At 38.4% G+C, this 25841-nt stretch overlaps 1 protein-coding gene across 3 annotated transcripts in view; it reads right to left on the reverse strand.

Annotated features, from left to right (window-relative positions):
- Nucleotides 1-25841, reverse strand: part of CHCHD3 (coiled-coil-helix-coiled-coil-helix domain containing 3) — a 156091-nt gene that overhangs the window by 20062 nt on the left and 110188 nt on the right. For all 3 annotated transcript variants that reach the window (XM_052789212.1, XM_052789211.1, XM_052789213.1), the window contains one exon: nt 8371-8441. In XM_052789212.1, the coding sequence (XP_052645172.1) occupies nt 8371-8441 (71 nt within the window). The remainder of the gene's footprint in view (nt 1-8370; nt 8442-25841) is intronic.

Consider the following 25841-nt stretch of genomic DNA (forward strand, 5'->3'; position numbering starts at 1 on the left):
CATTCCCAATATCTGCAATGGGCTGAGACACAAACATGTGAGGACCAGCATAAAATAAATGCAATCTGGTGCTGGTACCAGCAGCATTTCTGCTGTTTGGATGTTTTGAGAATGAGGACTTCATTTTAAAAACGTAAATGAAACAGCAACAGGTTGCTGGGTGAGTGTTGGAAGATATGGAGGTGCTTGTCGAACACTCCAGGCCTGATGGATATATTTTGCTGAAACCCTGACTGCTAATCAAAGTCCAAATCTGATTGAGAGTCATCTTAATTTAGACTGTCCTAAGCAAACAGGAAGATAAAAAGCAATACTGGAAGAGAAACTGCAATTAAACGTGCAGCTCTGCTCAGAGAAGGAGCTATTAGAGCATACCTGTTCTCTGCATGCCTAACATCTTACCTGTTTCCCATAGTAGAAAAAATAAATTAAATATTTTTTATACTGTTTAGACTTTTTATACCATTTTACCTTTTAGCTACAGAGTAAGGTAGGGGCAATATACCTGCCAATGCCATAATTTTCAAGTCCAGTAATAATTTTTGCTACCAGCAATTGAAAAGTTTTACTTTTGAACTAATCTCATGTGAACTAGGAGGCACCAAGACAGCTTAACTACTTTATAAGACATCTTAATGCTATTTTTACAAACCTTATTTTCTTAGTATGACAGCACTTTGCAACAAAGCATATGATTTGATATTATTCCCTAATGATTTGATATTATTTCCCCAAATGTTTAATGTATACGTTGGCTTTACAACTGTGATTTCACTTAGATGGAGTCTAACCAGAATGACTGTGGTCTATTTTTTTCCCTGATTTAGCCGAACACTACTGGAAGGGAGGAAAAAAAAGGGAAGAACTGGTTAATTACAAGTAGCAGCAAATGAGCTGTAATGGAGGTGTTATGAATGTAAATCAGTGACGCCTGATGCAGCAACAGCAGCATCTGTGCATGCAGCTTGCAAAGTAATGAGATTGTGCTGATGTACTGGCATCCTGCTTTGATCACTTCATCTTGTTCAAGAGCTCTGATGGGAAAACTAAGGTCGGTGGCACTGACCTCCCTTCCTGCAGCTTGCACATGCACAAATATTAGCGACTGATCAAGGATTGCTTTCTTTCCACCCCATGATTTCGGAACGGATGGTTACATAGTTGGGGGCCTTCACTAAACAGATAGCACAAGCTCCTGCAACATGAAGTGTCATGTTCTAACATGTAGAGGTAATTGGCAATTCATTCTTCACCCTGTAACCAGAAACAGGTGTATGCTTCTTAAAAAAATCATACCATCAACTCTGCAAAACATGCTCCTTTCCAGAAAGAGAGGTTTGCTGCTGTGTGCTCTGAAGTGGGGGCTGCGAGATTTGTAAGCTTTGATCCTACAGATGGCTTGGACTCATAAAAAATATCCTTAGAAAAGGTATTTGTAAATCTCAGCAATAGAAGATTACAAAATACAGAACAAATTAATAATAAAAAGAAGAGACTGTGGGTTTTAACCTTCCTTGGTTTAATACTGTAATTGGGAAATCATTTACTCGTGTTTATACAAAATCCCAACAAAGGATGCTTAATGTATTAAAACAAGAGGCTTTAGTCCTTGAAAAGGAGCACGAAGCCAGATGTACCGCTGCAGAGCGTTACATGCCAACTACACCGTGAAGAGTCAGTCCTCATTGGTTGTGAGTGGCTCACGAAACTGCAGCCAGCAGCAAGAACTGTCCTTAATGAGTGCATCCATCAATTTTCAGGGGACTTGGTTGATTACCACCACACAAACCTAGGGAACACGCCAATTTAACTGTTGGACACTGATGCATGAAGGAAGAGTTTCACTCACTTGCTTTCATAAGGAAGTCTATAAAATTACTTAACGTGTCTGTGTAAGCAAATATAGAAAAGCTGTGGTGTGCTGGAACATGAGCACGTGCTTTCCCCTTCAAACACATCAACCAGACTCACCTGAAGAGGAAAGGGACATTCAGATAAGGAGGCATGTTTGCCCACATGGTTATCCTACTATAACTACCCTACCTTCCAGAAAATCTTTTGTTATTTCAAGTACTAATTCATATCGAATAAAAAAATGCCTAGTCATGACTTTGTGCTTTACTAAAATTAATTTTAAGATTGCTTTCTCCATTCCAGACCGTAAAGTATCTAACTGTGTGAAAAATTGGTGATAGCCCGAGGGGAGCTTTAATGAATGTGCCCATGATTTCTAGAAAGGAAACAAAAGGGAAAAAAGGATTATGGCAAACATGGAAAGAATTGGCTCAGCCCTCTTAATTAACATTCTATCTAAATTTTGAATAATGGATTTCAGAAGTTAATATAACTCTCAAAAACCACATTCAGTGCTTCCAACCTACCTCCTGACCAAATAAGCACATTTAAAGTTCACATTACAGCTCAAATATATCAATGAAAACACACATCCCCATGCAAACAGAGTCATGATTCCGGGCTTAACAGAAAAACACACAGATATTATGCCAGAATCCCCTGCTCCCACTTCGTTCAGGATGAATCTGCATCTAGCTAAAAAGTACACAATTAATATTTCATCCAGCTCTGTTGAGTACTCTCATTCCTAATGGACTGTATTGATCAAAGGAAGAAAGTTAAATATCTATGTTGCTGTAGAGAAAACTAAAGTTGTCATTTATGAAGTGATCATCATTTCATAGGTAAATGTACGGAATAAAGGGTTTATAGAATTTTGATATTCTAAAGCTGTTGAAAGGATATCCTCTTATATATGTTTCTAGGTTGCAGAACAACTGAGAAAGGGGTAACTACTGACCACCGAAGTCCCTTCATCAAGCCAAGCTGCTGAAGCAATAGGCAACTCTATCCGAAAGGCAGAAATATGTAATTCTTGCTTCCTCGTTCTCATTCAAAGGCATGCATAAGGCATGCATGGTGTAAAGGGCTTCGCCAGCCGAGGGAACACTGTGTCAAAGCAAAATCACGTGTACAAAGTAGTAGTAGACAGTCAAACATGTTGCTTGAATGAGCTGTGCCACGGCAGCCCTCGGGTTAAGTCTATCAGGACCAAATACTGGCTGAAAGGAGTGAGCAAAGAAAACAGATTCTGTTTTATTCCTTTTGCATTCAAAAGGAACAGGATTTTGGACGTACAAGATAAATAACAGAGATCAAAAAGATTTGTAGTCTCTATCAATTTCTCTTCCTACCTGAATCAGCTTTACGCGTTCTGAATCCGGACTGGTTTAAACCTAAGAGGGGTGACAGTATCACATCCACTCTGCAAAACACCATTTACACTTTGCTCTTTAAGTGTAATGCTGTTAGATATCAGACAATGGCACTGCTTAAATCAACGTAAGCAACTCTCACTGCTATGCCACCCTCTGCACGGTGTCAGCACAACGGTGTGTGCAGCTACACAGCAAAGTAGCCTTGGGGAACAAAAAGGGGATGGAGTGCAAGAGTAGAAAGAAAAAGAAATAAGACTATTTGAATACCTCTGCCGCTAAGAAAAGCGGCATGGTTTAAGCTGAGTTGATGGTATTTAACACTGTGCACTCCTTCTAGCATAACTTACAATCATATCAGTCTTATGCTCATCTGTGGGATGTCATGGGTAACTTGGGACCATCATCCCCAGCCATAATGCATGAAAAAAGAATTCAAGAATACTACCAGCAATAGCATCATCAGGGCAAAAAATAGTGAAACGATTGTTTCATGACAAAGCACTACATACACGTGCTATATTTGTAAAAGAAAAAGATTAATTCAAGATGTTTCGATTTAGAGCCCATCATCTTTGGCTGAGCAAAGGGAGCTCAACTAGAAGAAGGCATGCCTGCAGGCTCTGTCCATGGATTTCTAAATAGCTTACTATTTCCTGCTACTGTAAAAATACTATGTAGTATTTCACAAATAATTTATAATCTGTCCTTTCAACTTTAGTTTTTAAAAGCGACTAATGCTAATTCAGGTAGCAAAAGGAACTGCTAGAAAACTGGAAGTTTCTGACCAGTGGATCTGCACAAGCAGAAACAAACCAGAAACTATTTGCCTGGATATCTCCAGCACGGATTTTTATGTTACAGTAGTATGTGAGTACAACATGATAGTTACTGAACATATTTGCATTAAGGAACTATCAATATTCCTAATTTACAGATAGTGCAGAAGAGTCCCTTAAAAGTCACCATATGTGCCTAACATCAGAAGGGTAACGAGAACAGTGAAATAAACCCACGCTTCCCTGGTCTCAGTCCAATGTTGTCATTAAAAAGCTTATTTTCTCTCTATACTGCTTTTTTTTTTTCAGTGTCCAGAATATTGGCATCACTGCTTTGTGAAACAATCGTATTTGAAGATCAAAGTGTCACTGTTATTCATTTAACACGGCTTCATTACAAACTTTCTCAGCTTCACTTCCCAGTTCAAAAGAATATTGCCTAAAACACAACTTAAAGGAAGTACTTTTAATGTTTCTATGTATTTACAGATAAGCATCAAACATAACTGTGCTTTAAATTTTATTTTCAGTAAACATTAATAAACCAAGCTTCATGATACAGAAGTCACCAATTAAAGGAAGACATGATATTGATGTTTTGTCATTTATTCCTGTTCACTCCATCCTGAATCAAACCCCCCGCTGAACATATTTTCAGGGTTGTAATAGCCTGTTGCCTGGCTATCACCAAGCCCTCACTTCCATCAGTGATCAGAGCAATGGAAATGATCGAGGATCACGTGAAACATATTGATTTACTTTGTAAAACTGTTTTTAAAACATCTCAAATGTGTGAAGATGGTACCGTGTGAAGCAGCCTGAGCAAATCCCAAACCTTTCTGTGTTTAATCAAACTCGTTCCTCCAGTTCCCGAGCAGCATTCCTCCTGATGGCAAGGTTCATAATCAAAAGTCTCATAGTAAGGGAATAAAGCCATCAAAATCTGTAATTCAGAATAAACACCCAAGCTTCCAGATGATGCAAAGAGTCCTCCATGATTAAAACTGTTAGCGCTGGATAATTTAATCCAGGAGTCTATCAACATACCAACACATATAAACCCTGCGCCGTGATGCACAAGATCCAGAATTTGGCTTCGTTGCAGACACAGGAGGTTGGAAGTGACATCGAAGTGACACACGGAGATACCGGGGAAAACCTCACCCTTACTTTGCTTTGCACAAACACCACTGAAACGAACAGCCGATGCCCAAAGAGGACCTGGATTTTCTGTCAGTCTGGCCAGCTAGGGAGTATGTTTTTGCCAAGCAACCTGCAGCAAGAAGCGACTACATGTTGTCTACAAGAGAGCAGTGGAGCCGTAGAGGAATAGCAAAATGTTTTGGAAAAAGCACTAGTGTGCAGCTAGGAAGTCTGCTATCTACCACAAGGAATCAAACCCCACAGAAGCTAAAGTAAAAACATTTATTTTAGGCAGAATTTGCCCTATCCGCTTACTGTATTCCTAAATGAATAGTCAAGATGTTACTTGGCTCTAGACACCACAGGGGAATAAAATGTCACCACCACAGCTGCCAAATTTCCCGCTACCAGCCCTTCAAATTAAGGAAAAAAACCCACAATACAAACATACAATTTGATTAGCTAAAGTTCAAATCTTTGCCCAAAGCCCGGCTCTTCCTCTAATATTGCATTCTTTTCTTCTTGTGTAAACTTCTCATTATAACAGAGACATCTTCATAATATAATAATTCTGGTTATAATGTAACTGCGGGTAACATAACTCCTACATTAGAAAAGGCAGCATGCTCTAGTAATGTTGTTTTAATGCAATTTGTGTACTGCAGGAACTGACTGAACCTGGTCATTTAGGATTTGATCAATGTGAATTAGTGTCTTAAAGAGATGAACCATTTGATAATTCAGAATTTGATCAATGTGAATCAGGACCTCACAGAGATAAAACATTTATCATGAACATTTGGAATATCAGTCTAATCCAGGCAGTGCTGGAGAAGGTAATAAGCAGGCATCAATTAAGGACTGCAGACAAAGTACAGAAGACCTGCCAGTTCTCTGATCCAAGTCTATGTGGGATATTTGTTTTCTTCCCTTTTAATGGGGTGAATTATGCCCAAAGACTGATGAAGCCACAGCTGATGTAATTTCAGGGACTAAATGGAGGAAGGAAAAGGAAAATCCGGGAAATATTTAAGCAATTATCCACTTCTCTCTGCTCTTGAAAGAGATGTAGCTTAAAAAGTTGAAGAAATGCAAGTTATCTCAATAAAACTTCGTAACTAATTCTAGACATGTTTAAAATAAAGTGAGACTATTTCGTAATGATACCACAATTAGATCTATTAATCTCGCACTTAGAACCTGAAATCACACTGACATGCAGCACATCGGTTTATGCATTAACAAAATTTAGCAGTTCAACCTTATTTAATTCTTCTTTTACAGCCAATTAAACAAGCTCTTTAAACACCATTGCTTGAAACTCTGTCCTCAATCCTCACATGCAATTAAACTGAACATGAGAAGTGCCTGGTGACACCAAAAGAGCATCATCTTTAGGTTTCACTAAATCATTCATAATTTATCCATCAAGTTACATACAAAAGGCAGTGATAAAATAACAGCTGCTGAGTTTAAACCTTCAATAAAAAGACATGGCATTTAAAAGGATTTTCTATCAGGAAAACTTTTAAATTATAAAGTAATATTGATATTTCATGCACTTTATCAAATCTACTGCAATTTATGCGCATACTTCAGATACCTTTTTCTTTTCATAATGTTTTCCTTTTGCTCTTTAAGGCAATGGACCAAAACTGGATCCACTAATCAAAAAGCTCCAAATAATTTTTTGGAAAATTTGGCCTGAAGTGCAAAGGAAGCACAGCAATTTCAGTAGAGGCATTACAGCAAAGACTAGTCAAATAGGTGATTTCTATTTATGCCCTTAGTCTTTAAGAGAATTAAGAAAAGACCAATCTCATCAAGCGTTAGGAATCTCTGATTCCCTCTTCAAATCCCTCTTCATTAAATACTCTTTGGTTTATGCAGATAGACTGAAACATCCTTCAAAATGCTTTTCTTAGAATTCTTAGATATTGCCTAATGCTACGGACTGGCCCCTGCTGGATCTACCGGCTCCATTTGTGCAAAAAGGAACCCAAAAGCATTTAATTTACTTAGGAAATCATTAATATATTGGGGTGAAGAAACCAAACCCAAAGCCATTTCCCACCTCTGGCCACAATAACCACCTAGAGCTATCAACTAGTACTTCAAATCACAACAAAGGCTTGTTTTGGAATAATGAAAGTCAGATTAGGCAATAATTAGATTTCAAAACCTGAAAATACCCAAGTGTAACAGAGGAAGGAGAGATACTCCCTTGACGGGAATCTTATCACAGATGAAAAAAGTGACAATGAATAAAAACATACCATTCTTCCCATATGTAATGGGAAACGCTCCAAATTATGCTTACATCAGACCTTGAGTCAATGGTCACTTTGTCCCTCTCGTTTAAGGGACAGATGAATTCAGTCCTCAATATACTCTGCACCATTGACCAGTACAAAGACTTCATATATACACTAGAGAATATTTAAAAATTCATGATATTAAGAGATAAAATTATGTCTATCTTACAATTAAGAACTTTATTAATACAATTATCAGCAGCTCAGAAAGGCCTTTTCTCTTCTTGCTTACCAAAAACCAAAACAAAACCCAAAATGAAAGACAATTCCTCCACAAACCTAAAAATAGTCACAGAATAATTAATTTTATACAGCATTTCTTGGTTACTGCTGAAACTAAAAGGCTGTAAAAAGTTCTCTCTGTATCCTTACTAAAATGATAAATGGAACCTTCTGCCTAATGGATGAACAAGCAGAAAGGGGAGAGTCCAAGGCTAAGGGTCAGAGTCACTTTGATCCATCAATTACTGTATCTTCATTTAACCATCCTCAGGACTAATAAAAATTATTTAATTTGACCTTCACTGTTAAGGGCAAAGTGAAGTTGCTAATTTAAATCCTTTCCCATCATGCAAGCACAGGATGAATACTATTGTAATGCCAAGTTGGAACTACATTTTTGGTGCTCTATTAGAGAAAAAATATTAAGGAATATATTTTTAGACTATTTCATGCATCTTATCAAATATAAATTAATTAGTATATTACTAACTGCGCATCCAATTTCTATGCGGCTTATGGCTACTATGCTCTGGCTTCCAAATTTTTCAAAATTCTCTCATTTCAATAACCAGCACGGACTGTTAGGACCTATGATAGGGGGAAGGGCAATTATTGTGCATTTTAATGTGGATAAGAACATATCTAGCTGCCAGGCTCAAAAACAACAGTAGAAAGACTTACTTGAACCGAGCTGACACTTCATCAGCAGCTTTTTGGTATTGCTCCGTGGTAACTTTGTAGAACTGGGCACTCTGGAAAGTAAAAAAAAACAAAACAAACAAACAAACCAGTTTTCATATAATATCATTTATATACATCCTAATATCCAGTAAATAATGCTAATTTGGATATTTAAGTTGCTCCAAAAAAAAAAGGCCTAACCCTCAAATCAGGTATTCTACAAAGTTTCACAGATGACTTTTTGTTTGTTTGTTTGTTGGTTTTTTTAAATAAGTGTGTCCTCTTGCTTCTGGAAGGTTATGCAAAAGAGGCGGCTCTCAGGGAGGAAACCGTAAAGAGATATGGGGTAAGAATCACATATTTAGCACTAGGTGCTGTTGGAGCCTTTGAGGCTTCTCCATTAGGAAAAAAAAATCAAAATACTGAATCCTTACTTCTTTGCACATCCCTGTGTGTGTTACTTACATATATATCCCCTTCTAGTTTGCAGGGGATACTTGAGTCAAACTTCAAAGCTGCACAATAAATTAACTATGGCTTGACTTTCTCTTTTGCTCTTTGCCTTGATAATGCCTCTCACAGTGAGTTATTTTAATATTCCAAACTTCCAGGTCACTTCAATCAGTTGCTAACTTTAATTTTTAAAATCAGGCAGCTTCGGAACATATTTTCATCTCCCCTAAACCCAGGAATGCCTTTCACTCAGTTCCACCAAACCATTAATTTCCAAAATGCAGGCAAGACAAGATTGAATCATCAAGCAATAGAACTTTTCTATACTTAAAAATGGCAAAGTTTCTCAGTGGGACATAGGATATTTAAAGACAAACCACTATAATGTTTTGATGCTTCATATCTAGATAATATATACTTAGTATTTTTCAAGAGGTTTTTTTATAGCCTTAACACAGTTGGACTTAACATGTAATAACTAAGGCACCTGGCTTCACAGTTGGAGGAATAAAGAAAAGTTAAAGCAGTTCAGAAGTTCTCTAAAACCATTTTTCTCTGAATGCTGGGGAAAACAGGTCGTGGAGATGTATAAAGGTTTTGTTGGCACTTGCAAGAACTCTTCCGTAGCTTTGCAGCTCTTGAGTCACCTAGCATCCCAGGGAGTCATGTTAACATGGCAACAAAACTCTTACAATCACACAATGCATGATTACATAAAAAACATTTTGAATCCTTATTTTACCAATCTACCTATTTATACCATGGTTTTAAGTTATTCATGCCACAACATTGATTTCGCATCTTTACAACATTTAACATACATGGATGGCACAATGCAGTCCATGGAAAGCGTCATTCCAATTTTATTTTGGGTAAAGTAAGCAGTTTTATTTATTTAAGACATTGGTGTATGAAAAAGCAATATGCCTAAAACATGGTTAGGGGAAAAAAAATATTAAAAAACTCTGTAACCAGAGAGATCACTCTTTTGTAAAAGTCAAAGATGACATAGTCTCCTTGATCATTGGGTTAGGAAACATGTCCTGAGCAACATTTATCTGTGCCAAATTGTGTTATGAGGAATGCAGGTAAGATAGCCCACTACAGCAAAAACACTTGATGGAAACTCTGAAAGAGGCAGAGCTATCTACAAAAATAAAAGGAAAAAATATTTTTCCTTTCCATTTGAGGATCTCATCTTCTGAGGTTCCTCCTTGTGAATTATAATCTTGAAAAGTACAGAAATCACTGAAAAAGAATACCAGCTCCGGACATGGGTGAAATTGTATTGCAAGTCTAATATTTTACCACAAATTATAACAAATTGTGTAACATCCACTGCAGTCAAAGGTCATACACAGATCACAAAGAGCACAGTGGTCTACTGCACTCTTGCTTCTGAGATTCAGACCTAATAATTCTTTTGTACTGGAATCAAGGTTTCCACGCATGTGACTTGAGGTCATTTATTTTTTCATAAATCACCGTTGGCCAGTAAGAAAATGAAAATGAAATCCTCCTCACACCAGTGACCCCCTTGCATTTAGCAATCTCAGCTGCCCAATGACAGTCACATCCAGGTTCCTTGGACATAGATGAAATCAATAGGTATGCGATTAGACAGCAGACTGACTACGGTGTGAGCGCGGACAGGTCACCATCTGAAATGATGAATAGCTCTCTATCATCCTACAGTCCCCTCCGATGCTAACATTTACTATAATCTTATTTGGGCTGCGATTTATCTTTCTTTTGCCTGATCAATAAAGATGAACACAACAGTTGTAAGGATCGATTGCAATTTTTTATCATTTTCAACCATGAAGGAGCATTTCTGACACAAAAACAATATTCTGAGTGTACTTGTTCTACTTTTTAATTGCAGTTCAAGTGATCAACTGAGCTGCTATATATACCAAGAAGTTTTAAACCTGCAGTAGACTCAAGCTATCAAGAAATCATTTGTTATCTTAGATAAAGTGTGCCGTGTTTCTTGGATCAGATCTTCCTTTGAAATTCATTGAGGTTCTCTTTTAGAGATAGACTCTCCATAATCCATCGATGAAGTTTCATTTTAGAAGTCCTCCCTAATCCTCAAGATAAGAATGCAGTGGTCATTTCTCTAAATACAGAAAAAAATGGTGCTATAACATAGCACTGTTAATCTAAATAATTTCCTCAGTCTTTAGATAAATACATATATGTATTTATGTTGTATGTGTAGTCTTTATATTCATGTACTGCTCAACACAAAGCAGAGGAAAAAAGCTACTGTCCAATTCTCAGGTTAGCAGCAGTGGCAAACTATCAGAGAGCAGGTCTGGATCAGGCCGGTGGATCTTCACGAGTTCCAGCAGATACACCAAATGCAGCTCTTTTCTCCCCAGATTGTGCACGGGGAGGACAAAGGGAAAGGAACAGAAACGCAAGACCACCTCCCATTCTGCATCAAGCGCCATGTGCAGGAACATACAAAGCTCAGCTATGTTTATTACATTCCAGACATATATACCTTCTATATATTCCTAGGATTCTTTTAACTAAATAAGCCACTAAAATGGTAGCAAATACCAAGTTCCCTTGTCTGATTTAGGTCCCTTCGGCACATGCATTATAAAACGGTCTTCACTTAAAGTTACACAGCATTTTCCCCTCTTTAAAGATTTCTCTGTTGCTGTATAACAAAAAGAAGGCTTTCTGTAGACCTTCACGGTCTCTTTTATTGCAAGAAGTATGAAAGTGCAGGAAGTGTGTTACAAAAGACACTAGGAACTTCCAAGAGGGAACAGAAGCGTCAGGGTTATGGTAATTAATCATCAACCCAGATTATGTAGAAGATGCTATTTCTGTATCTGTTATGGAGTTCTTGCACAATGTGGGCATGTTGCTTGACTTCAGTATCAAAATAAAGCGGCAAGTTTGGTTCTTGATGACTAAACCTTAGCTTCCTCAAAGTCAAGTGTCTAGTCTAAACTGATCACTGAGGTGTGCTCGCTAGCAGATTCCTCCCGTCTCACAGAGTATTCAGAATGACATGAATGACATAAATGACTCCGTCGCTGCCGACTCAATGGGGGCCTGAATAACTAACTCAAAATAGGTGATTAACTTTAAAGCTGCTACAGTTGGGGGAAATTAACCCACTTGCATGCATGCTCCTCATGTGCCGTCTGCTTAACTGAAGACACAACTGCCCACATTTACAATAAAAATTGACGTACTGGATGAGACCAAATACTCATCCAGCTCAGGACTCTGGCAAGTATTAAGAGCACACGTGTAGGATAAAGAGCAGAACAGGCAGACGGTGATGCTGGGTCATCCTCCAGCACACACAATGACTAAAATCTAGTCCTAGGGTTATGTCCCAAACTGCACCATGACTGCCAGGAGGGATAAACCCAGCCGTGCCAGATTTGAACAGCTGAACAGCCATAACTGAAAAGTGAGAGTCCTATTCCCAAAACCAAAATGCCATAAAAGCTAAGGATTCCAAGACATCATGCCTTACCTACCTCTTACTGAGCACAAAAGATACTTGTGATCATTAGTCACCATGCTTTTGCCATGCATAAAGAACTTTAGCCTTAATTACCTTCCACAGGAATTAGGAAATTTATTTTCATTTCTTTAATATTATGGGAATGGTAACACAGAAAAGCCTATTAGAAACTAGTAATTTTTCAAAGTTTCAGTGCTGTGAAATAAATAATGGATGCTGTGCACACTAAGTAAGTAGGGTCATACAGGGGAACCCCAGCAATTACAGGAGCAGGTATGGCGATATGTTAGAGGTCCATGTCATCTGAAGAAGCCCACTGCCTTCTATTCTGACATTTTCTAACTTGCAAGTATTTGAGTTTAGCATTTGGTTATTCTTTCAGCAGAGAAAGCTTGAAAAAAAATAATTGGTGAAGAGCAAGCTGGGGGAAGAGAAAAAAAAGAAATTCACTGAACGCTAGAAATGTTATATAAATAAAATCATGACAACGAGCTTGCATCACCTGGAAAATTATGATGCTTAAGATCTTTCAATACAGTCTTGTTCTACCTGAACTAATAAAGCAGCAGGTAGGATTGACTTCTGCTGGCCAAGCTCTCTTACAGATTCTGATATTCCCAATAGCTATCAACTTCTCTGCTCTGTTCCCTCAATCCAGACAGCTTATTCTTCCATCAACCTATTCTTAACTGTATTTCCCACCCTGTATCTCTGAAAGAGGAGACTCTCCTGTTAACCAACTCCTGCCTTCTCACAGCCTCTTCAACTCTCTGTATCCAGTCCCCCTCTTTCAGGCTGTGCCTCTGATGTCCTCAGCTCTCCTATCCCTCTCAGTCCCATGGCAATGGCACAGTACGTTGTATTTAGCCGCTCTTCTGGCCGTCTGGGCTTTGGACTGGCCAACATGTATTTTGACAGTCCAAGAGTGACAGTCCTCAAGGAGCGAGTAATCCTCAACCTTCGGTAGCACTTGGGCAGCAGCATCAAGCAGATAATTACACTGTAGGAAACACTGTATTTTGCTCTGCTTACCCACCTGGATCTGAACGGCAGAAGGTTTTGGTAAGATAAGCAAAATCTGAGTCAGAGGAGGGAAACCACTGTTTTAATATAGGTGTAAACTGATGTTTTTATAGGAATATCAGTTGTCCTGCTGAACTGGAGTAAGACAAGCTTAGGCACGTTTTCCTAGGAATGGCAAAAACCCGAACTCAGAAAGCATCCACACTCTGCCCAATTTTAGTTTCCTTGAAGAAAATTCTTAAAATGCAGTTCCAAAATTACCTACTCAACATTTTTTAAAACATTGTAACGTTGTGTGCTCGCTCGTTAGTTATCATACAGGCAGTAAGCTGTTCAGAGTTTTGTTGAAAAACCTGCAAAAACTCATTAGTGTTCACTCAAGTGACTACTTTCATGTGTGACTTCAATCTAATTGACCTGACTAGGACCACCACATGTTAAGTTACTTACTTAAGTGTTTATGGCCCAAAGATAACACATAGGTTGCAAGCAAATTGACTGACAAGTAGTATTTTCTATGCCTTTCACTTTAGTAACCTTCTTTGAAAAGAAAGATCAGGATTAGTTGTTCTTGAGGAAGAAGTGCCTTTTTAAGAGCTACCTTCAAAGAAGGGAACAGAGAAAAGTATAGGCTGGCATTGTTGAAGAGAAGCTAAAGAAAAGAGGACTTGAATTTTAATTTTAAATCTATCCAATTTCCCCTGATAAATACACAGAGCCATAGCAAGTATAAATAATGCTATAATTCAGGTAGCGAAAAATGAGAACTGACCACGGCAAAAATATTTTCATCATGTTTGCCCCGAAATAATCTTCCCCGAACAAAACTAAGAGCAGAAGCTTCTTAAAGAACATATTGTGGAGGAATAGAAGAATTATTTTGCTAGACAGCTCTGATTTCAAAGGTCCGTATAAGAAAATAAATTCCTACAGAACCTCAGAAGGTCAGCTGTTTTGTCTGCATGTGGGACCTCAAAGCAGAAGTGCATGTATTACTCTCTGCTGAAAATCTTCAGATTTTCAGCCAGATAAAGTTCTGAAAGATCTTGTGTCATCCAAGCTGATAAAAGGTTATCAAAAGAACCAGGAGAACTTGAGGGCCCTCATTTAATTTCACTAAAGACACATCACCTATATGCACTATTTCATTACAAATGTGCTGAAACTGTTTTTACTGCAGACATACCATGACTTCTTTTTGGCATTGAAATTTTTCTTTTAAGCCCCTTGGCTCTTAAAGCCCTGAACAGATTCAATATGAGAGTAACATTCATGCAACCTATTTAAGGTTTTTTTTTTTTTAATTTAATTTAATAGTTACGTAGTTAACAGTTTATTTGACAAAGAAAAAGACATGTGACTTCCATACAAAAGAGACAAATCTGGCCTTTGCTTCAAGTTAGTGCTGTGAAAGACAAAAACGAGCACAGCTTGACTTCAGAGCAGCTCAGCACCTGCTCCACCCACCAAAGCAATGAAGAGCTTGGGCTGTTTGGCACCTTTGAGAATCAGGGGAGAATTTTTAATTTAAAGACTTCTTTTTCCTTGTCATCCTCCCCCACAGAAGGACTCAAAGCATCGGCAGGCAAAGATTATCATGTTCCCTGAATGGCAAATTGGAAAGTTTTCTTTGCCTCTTTTTAATCCATATCTGCTGAAGTTAAGCTTTCTTTTATCCCTTAATTGAACTTCTGGCCATTTCATCTCCATATCTTTCATGAGCCCATTTGCAGATAATATGAAGCATTTTGTTTTATTCAATCTGTTGACATGCAGCCTGAGATCTATACAGCCTTAAAAGAGAAGATTTCCAAAGCCAGAAGGAAGGAATAGCTCTTAAGCCTATAGAGTTGCTTCACAGATTTGAATCCAGCCTCAAGACCAACACAGTCCCCATCCTGTTCTCGTGCTGCAAAGTAGGAACAAGAAGTCTGGCACAGCCACTGCTGTCTAAAGACACCAATTACAGCACTTGTGCAAAGGAAACCCATGCAGGAGTGTGTTTTGGGTACTGGGGTGGACCATGAAAGGTGTATGATCACTAGATCACGCCCCACTGCTACACAAACTATGAAGTAGACCACGTGGATTATAAAGAAAAAGGCAAAGAGTAACTGTTGGAAGAAATAGAGTTAAAACACCCAGTCATGCTTGATCTGTGAAGCTGTCACTAAAAGCAACAAGTGAGCAAAAAGAGAAGGAATTGGGGAAGGGGAAATAACAAAAAGAGAATAAGACTACCTACCATAGTGTGCATACATCCCAGTTCCAAATTATATTAAATTACAGCTTTATAAGTACATGACCATTTTTATGGCATCTTTATTTGAATTAAAAACCTCTATTTGTCTCTGAATTGATTTTAATAAGCTATGGAAAACCAAGCATATAACGTCATACAGATTCCCAAGTAATACTGCATCTTTATTCTACCTCAAATGCTATTAAAATGATATATGAATGAAGTAATTTCTTCTGAAATGTCATCAGATCAGGCCTTTGCCTGAATTTTTAGATAACTTATTTTTTATACAAGTTATGACTTCTCTCATTTGGTCCAGCTGCGCTATTCAGCCAATTGTTGCATTTTTCAACTCCAGAGATGAAATGAAGGATGTTCAATTCTGCATTCAGGGAACCTACGTAATGCTTATGACTTCTGCTCTTGTTGGGGTTTTTACATGCTATTATGAGCTCCTTTTTGAATAAGGGGACTGATTGCCTTTGGTATTGTTTTGCCTTCAGAACCCACTGGATTGACCAGAAAGTTCTCTGTACCCGTCACAGGGCTGAAAATAATAGGGCATTCAGCCTTCATGAAAATCTATTCAAAAGGAGCATCTTTCCATAGAAGAATGGTTGCTGCCAAAGCAAACCAGTTTTCCAATTCTGAACTGCAGCATAAAAGTAACCTTCAGAGAAGCATCCAACAGCTCCCTCCATGAGGGACTCCCACCACATAACGAGGATGTTCAGGACAACTCAGAAATAGTCAGAGACTAAAGATGCATGGACAGATCAGGGGACGTGCTTTCATAGCAGAGGAGAACTTTTGATGTGCAAGAAGGGGGAAAAGTAGCTGCAAGGCAGGGAGAGAGAAGACAAGCTGAAAGAGAAGCCCCACAATTAAAAAAAAGCTAAGGTAGTGATCTGGGATCCTGGCCTAAGCCTACAGAGGACATCTGGATGGTAAGGAAGTTAAGGCTAAGAGCAATTTTCAGGATTTTGGTGGAGTTTGCCTAGAGGTACGTTTCCTGCATTGGCTCAAATTCAAGTGCAATTCCCTCTCCTCTGGCCTTTACTCCAGAGCCTTTCTAAAACATCTATGGCCATCTTCCTCTTATGTCCTGGAGTTCAGACAGAATAGATGTCTGAACTATTAGGGACTGAAGGGAGGACTTTGGACATCCATGCCACCACATACCTGTTTCTACAGAGGGATGAAAAGCCAAACACGTACCCAAATATGCTGAAGAAGCCAGAGAAAGAGACAGTACTACGACCCACTCAAACAAAGGAAACAAAGGAGAAACACATGTTGTATCTTGGCAAATGTTCTGCGAGAAGACAATTCACTTCCCAGCTTCATTTGTTTGATTTCATGACGTGTGTTTGTCGAACAGTATACATTCAATGTGCAGCAAGTGGGGCAAAGTACTTAACTCAGTTATCAGCAGAAAATGGGGAAAATAGCATATCCTTTGACCTTTTCTTTTGAATTTCCAATTCTGTTTTTCAGGCACCACTAACTAATACCTTTAACTGCAACTATTAATGTCTCTAAAGTTTCTCCCAAGATATGCTTCACTTCACTTTTCTGCCCTAGTAGAACATTGATCTCTAATTTGTTAACACTCAGAGCTGCCAAAGAAAATGAAAACCTTTGTGAAAAGGACAAATCTATTCAAAGTTCTTACAGCTATTCAGCCAAGCATCTAATCTGCATGTAATTGTAGTACAGTCTTTAATACAAATGTTCTCAATCTTAGAGATGCACGTGTAAATGCACAACTATATTTACGTCTCCTACTGATGACAAGATGCCTCATCTAAATGATTCCTGTTTACAACCTTCCTTCTCAGCCTCACCCCTTTCACCATTATAAATTACATTCTCCCTAAGGTACCAATGGCTATTATCTCTCCGTGTCCTAAAGCAGACTTTCTCCCCCCAAAATGGCATATGAACATGTCAAGTTGCCAAGTGCTGTTTTTGAGGCATATAGGAATCGGTTTTGCTGCTGCCAGGCCTGATGCCCAAGAAATGTAAGTTGAGGAATCCCTTCTCCCAGTGGCATTGGGTACAGACTGCAGCACTAGGAACAGCACATTCATAACGGATTTAAAATTCCCGTTGTTGGTTGCCTTTATGGAGTTCTTAAATACGGATCCAACAGGCCACTTTCGCATAACAAAAGCCACACCATAGGGAACTACATCAGCTTACAAGCAAACTAGGATCAGCATGAGCCTTGGATGCCTGTGTGTGAGTTAAAAGGATACCCCAAAGTTTTATTTCAATGTACATGGCTGTATATACCTGGCTAGTAAAAAAATGTATTTTTGCTACAGCAGCACAAAGTCAATTTACCTTAAATCTTCTGTTACGTTCACATGTAATTGCAGCTCATCTGCTACATGAGTAACTTTTACAAAGTCCAGTGGTATTAGAGACTCAAGGGAAGACGATTTGAGCTTATCCACAAAGTTGTTGCAAACTCGTAACAGAGACAGCTCCGAGTTCAAGGTAGGTCATCTATGGACTACAGCAACCATAATTTTAAGATCATGTTGCTCATCCTCTGCAGTCAGAGGAATGGTCTGGGAAAACCACTTTAAACACCACCTGTTTCAAACTCATTTTGGTCACCTTTCAGAGGCAGACAGATATCCCATTAAAGTCATCGAAACAATAAGAGAAAATTGTTTCTGTGAATTATGGGTGAAAATTTGGCTGGATTATCAGGCTCTACTTGGAGGCCCGCTACATGTAGAGTTCCTCAGAGGTCTATACCACAGCCATCCCTGTTTAACATCTTTATCAATGACCCAGAGATGGAGTGCATGCTCACCAAGTTCGCGGGTGACACCAAATTGGGGGAAAATGCCCTATGAGGAGAGGCCAAGGGAACAGCACTTATTTAGCTGGGAGGAGAGGAAAATCTGGGGGGAACCTAACAGCAGCTTTAAAAGCCCTAAGAGAAGGTTATCAAGATGGAGACAGGCTTTTTACTGATGTGCAGTGGGAGAAAAAGAGACAATGGTTGTAAATCAAAACAATAGAAGTTCCAAATAGATATAAGGGAAAATATTTCCCTCCAAGGATAATTAAGCAGGGGGACAGGGATCCAAAGAGGTTGTGGTATCTTCAGCCTTGCAGGTTTTCAAAGATCCAACTGGACAAAGCACTGAACAATCTCATCTGTCCTCAGTGTTGATCCTGCTTTGAGCGGGAGGTTGGACCTCCCAAGGCCCCTTCCAATCCAAATAATTCTATGAATATGTATGCTTACACTCAGAGATATATCTGATATCAGAATGAAAATCTATTTTGGCTTGTAGATTTGCAATCTGCTCTGCAGCTGTATGTGAAATTCATCTTGTGGCAGAAGCCCAACATAAAGAATCACAGATTAGCTGTATCTTCTTTCAAATAAATGGAAAGTAGCTGGGTTTAGCTTTGTTTATTAGATCTACCACTACCACTGCTCAGCGAGATTGGTTGCCTACGGGCATAATGAGTGCAGGATTACCATTTTTTGAAAAGCACAATGCTGCCACAAATAACACTTATGCGCAACCCTCAAGAGATCAAGAATAAAGTTCTTGAAAGAAATTCTAAAATATTCTGTCTCTCTCAATCCAACAGCCCTGGCAACAGCATCATCTCACAGGCTTGTTCCTGTCCCTATATCACAGCTTCAAAAAGTTTTGTCTTTGTTCTTCTGAACTGGTATCAGGTTGTGGTAACTTTCCTCAGGTAACCGGCTCAGCACAGCGAACGCCAATATAACACTGAGACTCAAGAACAAGTTTGATCGATACTACCAAAGCTCTCATACTGTGGAATTACAAGCTGCAGTATCCAAGTAGGATGAGCTTATTATTCAGGACCACTTTAATATTTGCATTTGGTCAGACCAACAGAGTTTTTTGAGTATTTCTGGCACAAATATTCTAAATGTTGGTATCTGGCTGTTTATATCACTGTCACATGAAAAGATTTTGATGATGTCAGGATCAGCAAAGAGGAGCTGAATACGGAGAGACCATCCTTTCACTGTGCAAAGTTTGTGATCCATGTCAAACCACCTAAAAGATATCACGGCAGAAAGTCTTTCAATCGCAAAATATCAACTGGCTGACAGCTGATGCTGTACAACAAGAGCTAAGCAAAACTGTAAAAAACCTACATATCAATAACAGTTTTTGGTGATTATGAAGTGACTGAAGTACTTCAGGGATGGTCTTTTGCAACTGCTTTGAACACCATGTGCGAGCAGTGAGGAAATACCAGGACTGGTACAACAAGAATGCTAAGGATATAAAAAAATTGCTTGGTGAAAAACATTGTATGTATTTGTTTCCACGACTGATAAGTAGCCGAATCCAAGAAAACTACACTTTACACTCAGTCTAGATTGAGAACTATGCTCATATTTAGCGAAGCAAGAAATGAAACGAGCTCCAAGCATGTTTAAATCAAAATAATGTGAGAATTTTTCAATGTTCTTACAACAGTGTATCCCAGCAGACCCATTCTGTTCGGAAACAGCCTTCTGAAAGAAATGCAGCCAAAACTAAGGCAGGTGGCCTTCTCACTCAAAAACCTGCTAAATAAAAAATCCAGGACTTATGAAAAAGAAACCAGTTAAGTGTCTCTGCATGCCACAGTGTAATCATTAGCACCAAATACATTGCTTTGGAAGTAAAAACGTGGTTGCTCTCGAGTAATAAGGCAACATGCCACAAAATTCCTACAGCTGGATGATACACTAGGCCAAATAATTGAAATGCAGACATCTAAAAACATTCATAATTTATAACTATGTTTTGTGATGTCTAAAGATGATTCCCACTATTTACTGGGCTTCTTTTTCCTGCATTCTTCGCAGGTTCTGTTTATTCCTACTATCCATTTCAATTCTCCCTCCCGCAGTGCTCAGTGCATCTCTCAAGCCGGAGCCGTTACTCTGCCTTTCAACCATCCCACAGGTACTTAGTGTATGTTCTCTCCTACATATGTATATTCTCCCACTGGTGTCTTTATTTTTCCTTTCCATTCAAAGTGATCACTTGTGCTATACACCTGTATTTCTCCAGTCATCCACAGCCTTTTGCAGAGGCCTCTTCCTCATTAGTCTAAACAGATTTTCAGTTGTTCCTTGAGAATGCAGTCTGCATTACATACCTAGTCCCCTCACACCATGTCCATTTATTTTGCCACATGTTGGGAACTCAAAATTTGCCCCTGTAGGTCACTGCTGTTATTATGAAGCAGGTCTGCTAACCCCTCTACCCATGCTGGTATTTGTCCCTTAGGATGGGATTCATCATGCCTAATCTCGGCTACCTATAGATAGATGCTTGAACTACACTTCCTCAAAAATCAATGGCAAAACACAAGAACTATGTGATGGCAAATCATTCCCTTGCCAAATTGACGGGATGGTTTGATCACCTTTCAGCGGCATCTATCTCTCACCGGCAACTACTGAGTGAACCCAGGTATTTAATGCAGACTAGATGTTTCCACTTTAAGCTACGTTAGAGAAGATGCATCACTGCCACTGTCTCAGTAAGGAGGATATACAAAGACACCACAAGTTAGACGAGCTTCTCTGTGGCAAATACTCTGTAATACACTTGTACTATGCCAATATAACCCCAAAATTGTATATAACAACTGAGGGAAGAGTTACACATAGTAGTTCTTTTCAAAATACCAGAAACCCAACCACAATAATTTATAATTCTCCTTCATTCCTTACAGCAACAGATCTAGCTAGATAAATTATAACTCTCTATTGATTAACACAGTTGCCTGATAAACATATGGAAGTATTTGCAAGTTTTGATTTTTGCAGTTTATTCTACATAACAGGTTATATCTATATAATGTATGGGAGTATTCAAAATGCACCTGACATAGTCAATATTTTTTCTCCTCTTTTTCCCTCTACAGTAGGGAAGCTAGTCAATAAAAGCTCCCATATCTTTGATTTGGTCAGCTATCTCAAACCCACTATGGGAAAAACATCCATTTTGCTATTATAAGATCTGGAAACACCTTGTAGGATCTACATCACTGTAAGCTTACTGAATACTACAGTAGCTCTTTGCAATGCTGCATGTATTACTGTAATTATTTATTCATTCTCCAGATGTAACAAGTGGTAAGATAAATTCTCTGAATGAGCAAGCTTCATTTTATAGTGCCGACTCAGAATAATTTAGGAGGCACCTTCAGAGGTCATCTATTCCAAGCCCCCAGCTCAAATCAGGTCCAACTAGACCAACTTGCTCAGGACCTTGTCCAGTTGAGTCTTGAACACCTCCAAGGATGATTTCTCATTTGTATTAAGTCTGTGTCCTGTGGATCATGCCAGCAGGTATTGTATTTATGGTACCCACACACTGAAGCTTTCTATTTACTCTATCTCCACTTTCATGCTATTTCTTAAAGTCTGGACAAGAAGAGAAGTAAAATACTGCCAGTAAACTCAGAGCCACATGAAAATAGGTTCATGTGTCTGAAAGCTTGTTTTAATTACATCAATTAGTCAAATAAAAAGACATCATATGTCCCCTCAAATATTGTCAATAAACCCTTGTTCTGTTAACCAGTGGTAAAACTCCCAGTTCAAAAATACTCCACACATTTTATGGTACAAACACGCATAGCATTTTATACTTGATATTCCAATATAAAAACACAGGTCTTGTAAGGATTTTTCAGTTTTTTTATGAAGTTCTTTCAGTTTTACAAGTATCTGTCTGTTCATGGCAACAATTCAAAGAAAAAAATTCATTGAAGTTTTCTGAATTTAAGAGAGTCATTTTCTGCTTTTGAAAAAGTGTTTTTAAAAAAAAAAACTTCTTCATATTTTCTAACAAAAGGAAGTCCAACCTCCACTGCTATCTAATAATTCATCTAACCTATACACAGCAATATTTTGTTTTGCCCAGTTGAAAGCCTACTGAAATACTACTGCCTGCTCAGCCACAAAAGATTCTCAAGTCTTCAGCATTCTGCACATTCTTTTAAACATATAATTAAAGAAAGTTTCAAAAAATTAAGTGACAGTAGCAGCAGTAAATTCTTAAGAAGGAAGGAAGATCATGGAAGCTGTTTGAAATGTGCAATGAATAAAGTATGGTCTGTATTCATTTCAAGGGGTGTGTTACGCTGGCAATGTGTTATTTGGTAGCATTAAGTCAAAAAAATAGTGTACCTATTCACTGGTATTAAAGGGGACAAGACAGCAAAGATATGAACAGTTTTTCCTTTAAACACACCACATTGAACAGCTTCAACTACAGAAAACTGTATCAATGTGTCTTGAGTAAGGACAGGTAGAGCTCGTGAGCGTCTGACACACAGAGTAGGAACAGCACCCCTGAAAAAGGGGCTCCTGGAGTCCTGATTTAAGACTGCGGCTCTTCTCTTATTCCAAAACACCTTTTCTTTTCTCCTTATGCTTTATTGAACAATACCTAGCTTCTAAAAAAGATCGTTTGGGCACGTTGTGTTCACTTCCAATGTTACCTGCTGAATACAAAGCTTGCACAACTGAAACCCAGTGGGAGGTGGGGATAAGAAAAAGCGTGAAAATCTCTGTATTACTATTGTAATCACAAAAGCCACACGTACATCCAGCACCTAACTCTACTGTAAATCCCACAAAGTCGGGTTTGCTGAAAAATAATGCATGAGATATCATTCACTACAATCTAGAACAGTCTTTAATACATACTTTTGTGACTTGCATTATGCTATTTCAGTGCACTAAACAGCAATACACGTGCAACCCTATAACCACCCGATATGAAAAATAACAATTTGCTATCTTAAAAATGAAATCTGTTCAAAAATGCAACTATGATGCACACATGCACACTTTAAAAGCCTGTTAGACAAGTTAAGCAAGAAATGAGTAAACAGTAACACAAAATCATGCCTTCATGGTTGTAGATATTTTGCTGAATAAAATGGTTAATACAAAAGATTGCATATTTTAACTCGCTTACTTCTCTAGAAAATAAATTGTGCAATATCTGCTTCTATAGACTTTATCAGAGAATTCACTTTCAATATGATGTTTTGATGATTGCATTGTTCTTCCCTTGCTTGGAGAAACTGAGGCAATGAAAAAATGGTGAATTTTCTAAGATATGAAACAGAAGTAGGATTATCAAACAGATTTTCTGTTCAAACATTTACTCATTACTCAAAGGCAAAATTGCCATTTATTAAAAAAATAGAGGCACTTTCTATAACATGGGTCAAAATTCATTTATACCTGTAGCAAGCAATAATTACAGTTCATATCACATTAACCCCTGCCGAGCACTACTATGCTTCTAGTTTTGAAAGCTGTAGGCTAGTGAGAATTAGCTACTGAAATCTGGAGCAAGTTTGGCACGAACAGACATTTGAGCTGGCATGAAGCAACAATTATCTGCAATGCTTTTAAAAATACATATGGTTTCAAACACCAAAAAAATACTCTGTATTATTGTTGCAATCTATTGGGAACAAGGAATGTCTTCTTTGGGCTTTATGTTTGATAAATATATAGACAAACAAGCACTAAATTTTGTTGCAGGAAAAAAATCTTTAACTGGATTACAGTGGTACCAGATATGGAAAACATCGAAATGTTATTAAGGGAAGACATTTTAAAAAATTGTAATTCTTTTCTGAGAATTAGACATATGTTTGAACTCCTCTGCTATGGTTCATTGGAATTTGCTTCCTAATTACTGCAGCTATGTTTTCGTGTTTCAGTGCGCATAAATACATATTCCTACATGATTATGGCCCACGGTAATGCAAACGGTTAAACTCTCTGACATGGGGAAAAAAATGAAGATTTCAAAAGTGGCAGCAGAGTATCTACTCATTTCAAACACATGATTATCTTTCCATATTTCAAAAGGAAAGGCCTTTTGAGGCATAGAAATATGCATGTGAATAGAAACGTATTGAAAAGTCTCAGCTTTCAGGTATAATGCTTTTCAGTTAGAAAGGCATAAGATGGGGGAACTTTCAATTCTCTCTGACACGCTTAAAGAGAGCTGAACACGCCACCAGCCTGGCATTATCATTTCTGTCCCCTCTCCCAGCTACTGATGGTTCACTATCGCTTTTGCTAAGCTGTGTCAATATCCCAATTAAAAACTACAAGAGCAACAACGAGCCCCTTGCGCAGCTGAGCTGGACCTGTTTCATACCAAGCGGGTTACCAGACACAGAACCCATAAACAGGCTGAAAAACAGTTAAAACAGAATACAAAAGAGAAGAAACCTTCCCCTTGGAAGTACTAGTGTAAAAATGGCACATTAGTTTTCCAGGAAGCATCTCACAAATACAGAAACTCAGTGCCGACTATTTCATCCCTTTTGAAGGAATAGGGAGGCAGGGATTTTAAAGGAATCTGCGTAAATGCCCAAGACAAATTGGGTTTGCTCTCCTCAAAGCAAAAACTTGGCTGAAAAGAAGGTGTCACTAGGCTTGTCATCAAGTCCATTATTCTGATTTTCTTTCTCCTCTCCTATTTTCCCCAGTTTTCTTCCTACAAACCCTCCTGGTCATCTTGAATTTGAGCTCCTTTTCCCAACTTTAAAGCTAGTATTTTAGTTTCTGGGGCGTTTCACAGAATACAGAAAAATACAGAATTTTGCATTTCTGTATTGTATTCTCAATACAAACCCCCCCATCTTTATTTAACCTTTCACTCCTTCTGCAGCAAAGCCTAGCCAAAGCTGAGATATGTGCCGTGACTAATGTTACAAAAAATCTGGTACATCTGTCTTCCCCTCTCTGCAGTGGGCTTAAAATGTGGTCACGTCCTAAGATTTTGGTTCAACTCTTACTGTGGCCGGACTCTCCCCGATATTGAGAATATCGCCACTAAACACAACTGCTCCTGGGCAGGACTTGATCTCTTGCACATGAAGAGCATAATAAAATGAGATGAGAAAGACGATATACCTATACTAGGACACAACACAGAGGATTGATTTCCTCAAGCACGGTGTGAACAGTGTCCTTTACACAAAGCTTTCCCAAAACCAAGCATTCATTCTCTGTGCTTACTGTATAGAAACAAAAACAAGGATTAAATCTGCTGCCCCTTTTCCCTACATGCACACGTACACAAATGGTGAACCATCAAAACCTCACATGAAAAAGGCTGTGTCTGAATCGCAGCTTATTGTTCAGCGACCTAAAACAGCCTCACAAAATCCATCAGCTGCCAGATGTAA

This window comes from Harpia harpyja, chromosome 6, assembly GCF_026419915.1.
Source record: "Harpia harpyja isolate bHarHar1 chromosome 6, bHarHar1 primary haplotype, whole genome shotgun sequence".
Lineage (NCBI taxonomy): Eukaryota > Metazoa > Chordata > Aves > Accipitriformes > Accipitridae > Harpia > Harpia harpyja.